Source organism: Triturus cristatus, chromosome 5_2 (genome assembly GCF_964204655.1).
Source record: "Triturus cristatus chromosome 5_2, aTriCri1.1, whole genome shotgun sequence".
Lineage (NCBI taxonomy): Eukaryota > Metazoa > Chordata > Amphibia > Caudata > Salamandridae > Triturus > Triturus cristatus.
This window is the reverse complement of record NC_140588.1, coordinates 803,400,654-803,413,144: the sequence shown is the minus strand read 5'-3', so window position 1 is coordinate 803,413,144 and position 12,491 is coordinate 803,400,654. Positions and strand designations below refer to the sequence as shown.

Here is a 12,491-nt window from a genome sequence, read left to right as displayed (position 1 = left end):
AATATTTTAGGCTCAATCCTAAATCATTGTAAATTAAAGAGAGAGACCCCTTCAGAACCAAAGGGACAGGGTACTCTAAACAAGTAAAATATCAATTCCCTCTGGAACAAATCTTAATAACATGCCACCATATAAACACAAAATGAGAGTGAACAGCAGATTTTAAAAACCCAAACTCGAGGGAAAAAGACCAATTCTTAACACAAAGACTAAACATATATTTAGAAAAAAAGTATTTCTTTAATTAAAATTCCATAAAAATCTATAAATTCCCACAGAGACAGTTGTCTCTTGGTACATTCACTCTATTTGATACAGACTAATCACATTAACATATAAAGCAAAATATTTTTTTACAAAGACATAGGCATTAATACATAAACGCACAAGAGAAAACAAATTCACAGACTACTATCGTTAGTCTTTCTCTGAACACATCATCTAAAACAGTGAATAAATGGTCTGTTTCAAGCTTCTATCTGTACAATGACACGACCATATTCCAGAAGAGATTGTGTGAATTAAAATTGCGTCTAAATCCTAAATCACACAAATGCTTATCGTATTTGGAGGTTTGGCATCTGACAAACTAATCCAAAGCTCGGGGAGTTGAGTTTGCAGGTGAAGTATTTAAACAGAATTCTATAACTGTTCCATGTGGAAGGGCAAGCGACTTCCGGGCTGCACGTAGCCTTCTTGTCCCCTTCACCTGTAGTGAACACTATATGCCCCTGCCTCGCTTACCATGCCTACCTCATGCTTGCCTAGTAGACATAATGAAATAGCTCTCCTCTGCAAGCACAAGTATATCTTCTATTATGTTAAACCCCTCAACCGTGGGGGTGAGTGAGTGGGAGAACCCAGTGGGTACTGCAGTAGAAGTGGGAGCAAATGCACAGCTCAGCAATGAGCACAATGCCCCCCCCAGGAAATATTTCATTATAAATCATCACAAATATGGAGGTGAACATTTAGTGATAAAATTGACCGATTAATATTTGTAGGGAAATATAAGCCTGGTATGTAGGACACTTCCAAAGGAATTTCATGCACCTTTTAAAGAAAACTAGTAATTACGGTTTGATTAAGATCTATTTTTTAAACAATCATAAGGCTGAAAGTTCAGGTGAGTTCTTTGAAATTCGACCTGGCCAATCCCGCCTCTTTTTTGCTCATTTTCTTGCGTGAAGTGATAGCCACCAGGAACGCTCTTGTTCAGGTCTAGCATCTCAAATCTAAGGAATGCATGGTCTCAGACAGAAATGAAATCGACCATGAAAACATTACGCTAATCTCAGAAGTTTTAGTCAAATCTGACCTAACAGAAGGACGTTTATGGAAATCTCTCTGATAGAATGTGAAAAATGTTTTCTGGTTGGTCTTCCTGTAACATATTGCTGTGTGCTATAACAAAAGAATGTTGTAATCCTAAAGAGCATTATATATATGATATGTAAACCTATCATGTGGCTTCCATGCCACTCAGTTTAGATTCTTGATTAGGTGGTAGGATTAGTGCTGGTATTGCTCATATCTCGGATAAAAATTGTTACACCCCCCAGGTGGTCTGGCGTCGGTGGAATACATAGATGTCATAATGAAGATTCACTTCCGCCTAGTCAGGATTGAGTCTATGATCAAGTGCAGCTTTTAGTACATAGGATATTTCATTAGATCCTTTCATTAAAATTATTCAATTAAGAAGCAAGTGTAGTTTGTTAGGGCCACCTCTATTGACCATTCAAATCAAAGGAATGGCAAGCAATGTTCAAGACAGAACTGATACACCTCTGCACATTAAGATGAAATCCCAAGAAAACTGCAAGCGTGATGAGCAAAGCACCAGACTCATGTATCCCAAAGCTATTCGAAGATACGTTCTGAAGGTAATCATTATGTATGCACAGATAATGCACACTGCATATCCCTGTAATGACATACTGATGTGCTGTATGGCAATCCACACCCACAGTTGCTTTGCCTCTCAATTAATGATAATGGGAGAATATATAAAAACCAGACTCCCCACCATTCCTTTAATCTCCTGAATGTGACACGTCACCTTATTAAGTCACTGTACTGTAGCGTGTGTGTAGGAATTGTATTTCTATCGTCTGCTGGTCTTATTTTTCTGGCAATGGTACTATGTCTTGCAGCTAGGATGATGAGAAAATGGTAATGTAGGAAAAGATATGTAACTGCTTCAGGTACAGTTGCACTGACCAAACATGTTATGGACATGCGCAGGTCTCAAGTGATCAATGAAAAAAACCATCTGGGAAAGCTGGCTGATATGGCAAACTATAGAGGGCTTTCAAACCTACCATATTTGTATAAATTCCTTGGACAAAAAGTGAGAACTCTGTTCCTGCCTTATGCTGAGAACAATAATATCCTAAATGAGTACTGAACTGGATTTTAGTCTCTCCAGAACACTGAATCTGTCACGACAGCAATTATGTACAATCTACAGATGATGGCAGAGACTTTACTATATTAGATTTATCTGTGGTTTTCAACACTGTCAATCCAACACTGTGCAATGTAGATTGGACAAGTGTGGAGTAAAGAGACCACGTTTACCTGGTTCAGTTTTGTTATTGCAGGGAGACCACAGGCCTTACAACTTGGTATTTACTTCTTCACCTGGAACTCCTATGTCTGTGGTGTCCCTCAGGGGACAGCTTTGTTGCCACACTTTTTTTTAATATCTATCTTCACACCCAGACAGCACTGTTTACTTTTTGGAATACATGTATTTTTTTAAAACATGCTGTTGAGTCTGAGTTTATTGCTAAAAATGTTCCTTCCACCCGAGAAGAAAGAAGAGTTTTTAGAACAAACTTTTTTTAAATAGACAGGTCAACGTGCAGTAGTCCCTTAAAATTAAATTCAAACAAAACAGAGATAGTGTTGGTTGACTTACTGTCCACTATGCGGATAAAGGAAATCGGCCATAAACGTTTGGCCCAGTGTTGTGTAGTGATCTTTCAAAGTGGAGAGGTGTAACCCTTAGCTCAAACTCATGTGAGCCTGACTTCTTCTCTGAGTATTCATGGTGAAGGTTCTCACACTCACTTGCACTCAGTTTTACTCTCTCACAGATTCTCTTAGTGTCAGTCACACTTGCGCTTTTACTCACTCTGACTTACTCAGTCTCACTGACTAACACAGTCTCACTCATTCACACTCCTCTGACCCACTAATTCTGAATAACTTAGTCTCAACTTTGACTCACACAGTCTCACCAAGACTCACTCATTCTTATGCTGATTCACTCAGCCTCACTAATTTCAGTTCACTCATTCTCACTCTGTCGCATTCATTCTGTTTCCCTCAATCTCACTCTGGCTCAGTCAGTTTCAATCAGTCTCATTCTGACTCACTCAGCACCACTCAGTCTCACTAACTTACTCAGTCATGCTCATTATCACTCAGCCTCACTCACTCTCATTCAGTATCACTGATTCACACTCAAATCCCTCTGGCTCATTTACTCACACACATTTTCACCCAGTCCGGCTTATTCTCACCCATTTTCACCTAGTCTCACTCAGTTCCACTCATTCTTAGTCAATATCACTCTGACTCAACTAGTCTCACTCATTCTTACTTGGTTCTACTCATTCTCACTTACTCTGACTCCCTCAGACTCACTTTGACTCATTCAGTATCATTGATTCTCACTCATTGGGACCACTCAGACTCATTCAGCCTTTGATTCACTTCATCTCTCCCTGACTCACCCAGTCTCACACACAATAACACTTTCACACTGTTAGACTCCTTGTTCACTCAAATTTATTCTCACTCACACTCTTCCTATCACTAATTCTCACTTACTCTCTCCTTCACTAACTCTCTCTCTGACTCTCAAACACACACAGACATGCTCTCACATACACACAGTCTCCCCACAGACATGCACTCTTACACATCCTTTAAACACTTTTTTTTTTCTTATCTTGCTACTCGCACAGGTCATGTTTCGACTCCTGCTGCTTCCTGCTTCAACCAACACTGGAGCACAAATCTGAAAGCTTGAACCTGTGCGGTCACAGATACCAGATTTAACCCTCTGCACTTTCACCTCACCCTTTCCCAACTCTGAGCCCAGTTGGGAAACGGTGGGGTGACAGACTATTTGGAACGTAACCATAGACACTGCAGGGATTAAGCGTGCAGCACCAATAGCTACCCGCAAGAATGATGCTTTATTACGTCACCGGTGAGGGGGTAGCACTGTGGCATGACAGGGCCCTGGGGCCAAGGGTGGGACTTTACCAGCCCTGGATAATCTCTCTGATGACTGGTAAAGTCAAAACTAAGGATAACATTTATTTGCCCTGGTTTCTATCTGGGCGCTGGTCCTATGATACCCTTGTTCCACATACTTGGTGATGCTAACAGTGGTCTCGTCCTGGTGATATCTCTTGAATGAATGCCCATCCCCATAACTGACACTGACAAAAGGTTTCTAATGAATTTTGTGATTGTTTGTTTTGTTTCTGACAAAAGCAATTTTGCCTCATTTATGAAGGCTGGGCGGGCGGTTTCGCCTCTCTTCACGCATGTTGTGGCCCTTCTTTTCCATATGCGGGCTGCTTACCCTGCCATCTACTTCTCCTCCTCCTCAACTGTTATACAGTCAGTTTTTTTCCATTGTTTTCAGGGAGAGTCCCGTTGTACCTCCTCAGCACAAATGAGTTTCCCCAAGGATTCCATTCAGAAACTCCCCTCCCCTTTCTTTCTCCCTCCCTAATATTGCCTCTATTTCATTTCTCCCACTGGGAATTCACGGATCCACTGCCTCCTTTTCTTCACCCCACTCCTCCTATTCATACATATTCTCCTTTCCTGTGCCCCCTTACTCTTCTTGGATATTACTTGTCAGCTGTTATTGCATGGCTCTCCTACCTAGATAGGTCACGTAGATATTGCAGAAGGAGATTCGTTTTAAAAATGAATAATAATTATACTGTAACTTTTAACATTTAGTAAATTATCCGAACTACTTTTTGTTGCTTTAAAACCTCTCAAATTGGGATTAAATACCAAAATCGGTGGTTTGACTTTGTGAAGTCTACAACTTTTTTGCTGAACGACTGGTTCTATTGCAACAATGTACGTTTCCCTCTTATTCGGGTGACCAGTTTGTATCAGAGGTTAGACTAAGATGTCGGATCCTGTTCTTGGCAGGACTTACTAGAACGCATGAGTTTGTAACTAATTATGTTACCACGATAGACAGTGTGGTTTCTAAAAGAGATTGTTTTTGCTTCTTAAAAACCACTTAGAAAGAAATTAGGCATATTGACAATTTTCTATCCAGAATAGCATTACACTCCAACGGTGACCACTGAACTTCTACTCTTATGTTCTCCATTGCCAACGTGAGTCCCATCATCTGCATATAGTGCCAGCTACTAGCACCAGGTAAGCAGGCACATTATACCCTGCTTATTCCACATCCCAGGCTTCAGAAATCCAAAGAAGGCTAGAACATTTGCATTTATTCGATCTCTTTCAGCACCAGGTAATGTGCAGTACCTCTCTTTTCACGGAATTGTCCTATGCTACCAAGAGGTGACCTTGTCTCAGAATTGATAGTCTCCACCAAGGAGGTATAACTGTCCTCACATAAAAGTGCTACCCAGCCACAGAAAGGCAATAGACGTGCCATAAAGCTAGAGACTGTTAAAAACCAGACGTCGGACTGTGATAGTAAGGTGAAGCAGCCTGGAGCTTCTTAACAGTCAACACAATATTTTTCTATACATGCAGATTTTGACAGAATATTTTGAAAATAAATAAAAACAATACAAAATGTGCAGCAGTACCTAATTAGTATTGGATAGCCCAATTACATACCCGTTCTAGGAAACAAGTCCCTACTCTATCTGGAGAACCAAGACAGCTTTCAAGATTTTGCAAAAAGATTCTGTGAGGAAACAAGAGACAAAACAAAAAAATGTTACATACCACTTTACGAACAGTACATAAACAACTATGTGTGCAAAAACATATGTATAAATAATTGTGCATATTAGTAGCTATGTGAAAATGCATGCAAAACAATTAAAAGGTATATATATTGTATACGGGTATATTTATATAAATATATTTGTTTCAGGTCAAATCAAGACCATATTGTTGGAATTAACCAGGCACCTACTTGTTATGAAAATCGTATATCTCAGGCATGTTTCCAAAGAGAATTGCCTTTGTGTTTCTCAGGGCAGGAGGCATGAACTCGATCATATCTGGACTGTCCATTTCAGCTCTGTAGCCCTGCAAAAGGAAATACAAATGTAATAATCTTAAACAGTCTTATCAGAATGTGTGTTTAGCACACAACAATTAACTCAACGGACTGCATTGAATATAATCAAAAAACAGCAGACCACCAACTAGTCTTTATATCTAAGGACTTTGTTGTAATAACTTGAAAGGATGCACACTATTGTAAATTCCTAGTGCAATAATGCAATGTGACATCATCAGCGCTCACAAGCCTTTTTGCTTAGTTGAAAGGTTCTGTGTTTGTGTACATTGCAGGATTCTGATGAACAGCCAGCACTCCATGAGTACAGAAAAGGAGACAAACTTGAAAGCACAAAGTGGTCAGAAAAATTGTTTCATGGAGAGACAGGGCTCAGATATAACTCTTTTGACCTTTTCCTAAATACAAATACAGCATGTCTATAACTGGTCGGAGCTCCGCTTGATCAATTTCAGCTTCATTTTACTATATCCAGTTGCTGCCATCCAAGAAACTACAATCGGGATAATGTCAATTAGTTCCATTACATCTTGAGAGGGGTTCTGATGGCGTATGGTCTTTTTAGTTCCAGTTGGCATTTTTAATTAGTAGGCATTTCCTTGTCTTTTCCATTGGCCAACATATTACAAAGATCAAAAACCTATATACCACTGGAATTTTCACCATGGCCCAATGAAACAATTGTTTAGTCAGAAAAGCTTAACGTTTAGGGACTTATGTAGAAATTTTGTTTTTTCTTTCCAGGTATGAGGGGGGAAAAACCTTAGTCTAGAAGTTGGGTGTGCGAACCATGCACTTTCTTAGATGCTGTTCAGTCTGTAGAAAGTCTGTGAAATGCATATCTATAAATATGTTAAAGAAAGCAGTGCAGCAAATAGTGAGGCTACCCACAGATAAATAATATTATGAAGAAAAACTAGAGGGAGAATCTATTTTCAATCAAACTCAAAATTGATATGTAGCCTTGCACAATGTGGTCAATGCCCCACCTCAGACAGGTGCCCTTCATAGTTCAGAAGATCAGTTCTTCTGAACTACGCAGCCTTCCCAGCAAAAACATATGCAATATAATTCATTCCCTCACTTATGCTGTGCATGAAATTGGGTTACTGATTGAACGGGGTGCAACCCTACTCAAGCAGAAACCACAATCCCTGTCGGGGTGAAGTCACAAGCATACCCAAAATTAACCTGTGCTCATCCCTCCCTTGGGTAGCTTGGCACAGAACAGTTAGGCTTAACTCAGAGGCAATGTGTAAAGTATTTGTGCAACATTTTAAACAGTGCGAACACACCACAAAAAGAAGCCCATAACAGTTTAGAAAAAATAGTAATTTTTTGTGAATAAAACCATACTCAAAACGACAGAAATTCAATCAGTAGAACTGGAGAAATACAGGTTTAAAGAATTCAGTGGGAATAGCGGCCAAAAACACAAAGCACCATTTGCGGATACCTGGTTGCGCCCGACAGGGAAAAAGCCACAAGTTCAGGCCGACCATGGTGGAGCATGGGCTGACTACAGTATTCAGTTTTGCCTGCTGAATAAAGTACCCTAGATCCTGGTTGCAGAGTGTTACAAGGTCCCGTGCTGAGGATGCATTGAGCAGCCGAGGAGTTACATACGTTTCTGAGGAAATGGGGAGCTGTGATATGAGGTCAAGGTTGTTGGAGCATTCTGTCTCGAGGCTCTAGACAGGAGGCCACCCTGCTTGCCCTTGGAGTCGCATTGGAGTCCTGGGTTCAACAGATGCGGTACAGGTACAGTCCTTCTCACCCAGGCAAGAGGGCAGTAGGCAGCAGTTCAGCACAGCAAGGCAGCAGTTCAGCAAGGCTGTAGTCCCGCAAGGCAGCAGTCCTGCAAAGTGGCAGTTCTTTCAGCAGCACACCAGTCCTTTTTCCTGGCAGCGTATCCACAGGTCCAAAAGTGTACTGAAGAGTTGGTGTCTGAGGTCTGATACTTATACCAAGTTGTGCCTTTGAAGTGGGGAGAAGCTTCTTAAGACAGGCCGTTAAAATGTCCAGTTTCCTGCCTTCCTGGCCCTGGTTCCAGATTAACTACAGGGGGTATGCAGCCCTTTCTGTGGAGGCAGGACACAGCCTACTCAAGTGTAAGAGGATCTGGGTCCAGCTCCTCCCTCCCATCCCATCATTGGTGGCCCTTCCAGGCACACCTAGGCTCCCTATTGCGCGTGATTAGCTACGAGGAATACACAAATATCAACAGTCAGCCACACCCAGTCATGTGACCCAGAGACAGGCTACTGGGACTAAATGGCTAGGGCAGGGAATGCCAACTTTCTAAAAGTGGCATTTTCAAAATCGTAATTTAAAATCAGACATTATCATGAGGGAGGTTTTGTCATTACAATTCTGAAGACACCAAACATGAACTGAGCATCTGCTCCCATTTGGAAATGATCACCTATTAGATGTAATAAGGTAACACCAATGTTAGCCTATCGGAGAGATAGGTGTTGCAGAGTTTTTCACAACTAGGACATGTAAAATTAAAACATAAATGTCCTACTTTTTAAGTATACTGCACCCTGCTCTCTGGGCTGTCCTGGGTCAACCCTAGGGAGACTAGGATGTATGAAAAAGAAAGGATTGGGTCTTGCAAAAGGTGTGTCAATCCAGGTCACAATGACAGTTTAAAACTGCACATATAGGCTGCAATGGCATATTTACAAGGCTACTTAAGTGGGTGGTACAACAATTGCTGCAGGCCTACTAGTATCATTTCATTTACAGGCTCAAGGTACATTTCACACCACTTTACTAGAGACTCACAAGTAAATTAGGTAGGCCAATTGGGTGTAAGCCAATTCTACTATGTTTAGAGGAGAGATCACAAGCACATTAGACCTGGTTAGTAGTGGTAAACTGCACAGGGTCCTAATGCCAGCAAAATGAGAATCCAGCAAAAAGTGGAGGGTAAAAAAAAAAGTGTGGGGTGACCCTGCAGAGAGGGCCAGGTCCAACATGCTGCTATTGTGGGGTGTCTGCAACCTACCCCAAATAAACCAAACACACAAAATGTGGTGGGGGGATTCTTTCAATAAGTATAATGACTGGCAATTGATCGGGATAGTATTCCAACCCATTGTTCTTTGCCCAGCATACCACCTCAGATTAGACCCAGCTCTATACATATCAGTCTTGGTACAAAGAACGATGGGTTGGAATGTTCCCCGAGTGATTGCCTGTAGTTAGACTTATTGCAAGCATCCTCCCATCACCTTTTGTGTGTTTGATATACAGCCCTAGTTTGCCAAGAGTATGCCCAAACTTGGGTCTATTGCTCACTGTGCTACTAGGAGCCAGGCCACACGTGGCTCAAAAGCCCCTATTAGGGCAAAACTGGTTCTGGGCTGCTTGGGTTCTGGTTCAGAGAGGACCTGGCTTGGCAGTTCGGGCTGGACTGCTCCAATGGACTAATTTGCATATAGCTGGGTCTAATATAAGGTGGCATAGTGGGCAAAAGAATGATAGGCTGGAATGCTACTCCAAGCAAATACCAGTAATCAGATGTATTGCAAGCATCCTTGCATCACCTTTTGTGTGTTTAATATACCGCCCTAAGTGGTCAAGAACATGATCAGACGTGAGTCCCTTGCATACTGTGCCACTGGAACCATGCTACACCAGGCTGAAGAGTCCCAGTCAGGGCAAAGCGGTTCCTTAGTTTCTATTATTCCAGTTCGGAGAAGGTCTGACTTGCCAGTTCAAGCTGGACTGTTCCTATTAGAGCATGGGTCAAGACTGATTTGTATACAGGCGGGTCTAATATAGGTGTCATGGTGGGCAAAAGAACGATGGGTTGGAATACTACCCGAGCGATTGCCAGTGGTTAGACTTGCTGCAAGCATCCTCCCATCACATTTTGTGTTTTACAAAGAGTAAGAAATAAAATCCTTTTTTTTCATGAAGGAGAACCAACATGCACTGAAGACTTCTAGATGTCTAAAACGTTTTCTACAGGAAAGCTGTGAATCCTGTCTTTGCTTGATGACAGTCTTTGGTGCATCTAATACTGGTTAACTGCTTACTATGACAATTTCCCAGTCTTGTCCACCCTCATAAGTTGTATTGGTTTCAGGGGATTTGTAGATCACCAATGTAATCATTTAACATAGCACTGGTTCAGCAAGAGTTTTTAGGTTGTTATGCTTCTATGCACTTTCATTATCAAAGCTACAAAAAAGGCAATGAATTGAAGTTTCTCTGAATCTTAAACACAGAGTAAAATAGTAAGCGGATTTTTTACGGTGCTTGATTGGTGAAACAAATTACTATGATATAGCTCTGTGTATTTGCTCACCCATTTACATAAACCAACATTAGAGTTTATCGTAATTACATGTTTATTTTTAATATACAGAAATTATTTTGGGATTCTGTGTTGTACTTTATTAATTAGTGTCAGTAAGTGCTTCTAACCATCTTCCAAGGAATTTTGGAACAGTTATGGAGCTCAAATGTTTACCTAGAAAGCTTTTTACCTCACCAAACCAGCCTACCTATCTAGCTGTGTAACCATATTGGGTGGATCAAGAGATCGTACAAGCAGAAACCTCTCAAATGAAGGGGCCTGTCCAAGATGGCGGACAAGTGAGATGGACATCTCTGTCTCCCTGTCCTGCCACTACTACTGCATCGATTTGCACCCCTCCTGCCACCAGTAGTGGGTCCATGTAGAGCGCTGGTGAACAGACAACGGGTGGGGCACATGGGAGGCCCGAGACTCTGATCGGCTGCCCTGATCCCACGAGAGCCGCAACAGTGGTCGAGTGATTGCGGCCGCCGAACCGAAAGGAGGTTGGCCTCAGAGTTGCTGACAAATCGAGGGGGCTCCCCCAGCCCGCAACTTCATCAAGGGGGTGGCGCCCCCCCCTGTCAGGCTACAAAGGACTGCTGTGGCGGTGAGTGTCAGGTCTGGAGGTGCTCTCCGCAATCGATGCAACGCTCCCACTGTCAAGGCAGTGTGCTTGAGCCCGGCGGGCCGTGCAGCCCTCGACCAGAACGGATGCTCACGGTGAGAGAGGGGAGGAGCTTAGGTCTCTAACAGGGGGAGGCGGTGGTTGGGAGTTTCCCTCCCCCCAACACTCCGGCTGAAGGAGGAGGCCCCGGGAGAGGAGTAGGCCCTGATAGGGGTGAGCAAGGGGTGCCTATACAAGGGTGCAGGCCGGCAGAGGAAGGTGAGGGGCCCGTAGATACCTCTTATGCAGCTGTGGTGATTGTGGGGGGCCCTCTCCTCACCCCTCTGGAGGTGGCGGAGACCTAGGAATAAGTTTGTTCTCCACAATCGACAGGGCAGTCTGGGCTGGCGGGTCAGGAGACGGTGGCCCACTCGCTGCCCCGGATGTGGCACTAAGGAGAGGGGCCGCTGAAGAGCTGACGTACATCCCATTCCGCAGAGGCTGGGCCCTGCCGTACACTTGTTTGAGAATCCCTTGGGCGACTTTCTGTGTACCTGTTGCTCCGGGATCATTCCCAATAGACCCTAGGGAAAGGATTGAGCTTTGGGGCTTCTGACAGGACTCTACTTGGGTCCCCTAAGCGGGTGGCCATTCTCGTCCAAACCGCAGAGGGGGCCGCCTAGTTCTGGATCCTGTGCTGATTTCATCTGCCTGGCCACCCTGCCATCCTGACTTGCACTATGTTTGTGAATAGAACAGAAAAAGATTAATCACTTAAGGACATGTTTGTGAAACTAGGAGGGGGGAGCCCCGGAAGATAAAACTGCCTAAGCCTGTGGGGCGGACTCAGAGGTTGGAGAGGGCCTGGTTATCAAGTCATTCTTGGAATTCCTCTTCGCATTTCTCAGAGGCTAGACGACGGAGCGCTTTGCGATATTTGGCACCACCTCCATCCCCCTTCGAGGGATTACACCTTTTGTTCTGCAGTACATAAATCATACGCCCACATTGATCACTTCCTCACATCTCCGGCTCTAACAGCTTGTGTCAGAGAAGAGAGCATAGAACCCAGTTTTCTTTCACACCACGCCCAATCGCCTTGACCTTACTTCAATATCTCCCACCCCAGTGCATCACACTGGCAACTCCGCAATGCTCTGCTGCAATCACCCCCAATGGTCACCACTATGCGTACTGCATTAGCGTGCTACCTCTGTAATAATGACACTGAGGGGATCCCATTTTTGTCGCTGTAGAAGGCTTTAAAGCTTGTCATAAGGAGAAAA

At 43.1% G+C, this 12,491-nt stretch overlaps 1 protein-coding gene across 3 annotated transcripts in view; it reads right to left on the bottom strand.

Moving 5' to 3' along the window:
* The window catches only part of MCF2 (MCF.2 cell line derived transforming sequence), an 830,978-nt gene that overhangs the window by 225,815 nt on the left and 592,672 nt on the right, over positions 1 to 12,491 (bottom strand). For all 3 annotated transcript variants that reach the window (XM_085607961.1, XM_085607960.1, XM_085607962.1), the window contains 2 exons: positions 6,176 to 6,291; positions 5,872 to 5,941 (listed from right to left, as the gene is read on the bottom strand). In XM_085607961.1, the coding sequence (XP_085464087.1) occupies positions 5,872 to 5,941; positions 6,176 to 6,291 (186 nt within the window). The remainder of the gene's footprint in view (positions 1 to 5,871; positions 5,942 to 6,175; positions 6,292 to 12,491) is intronic.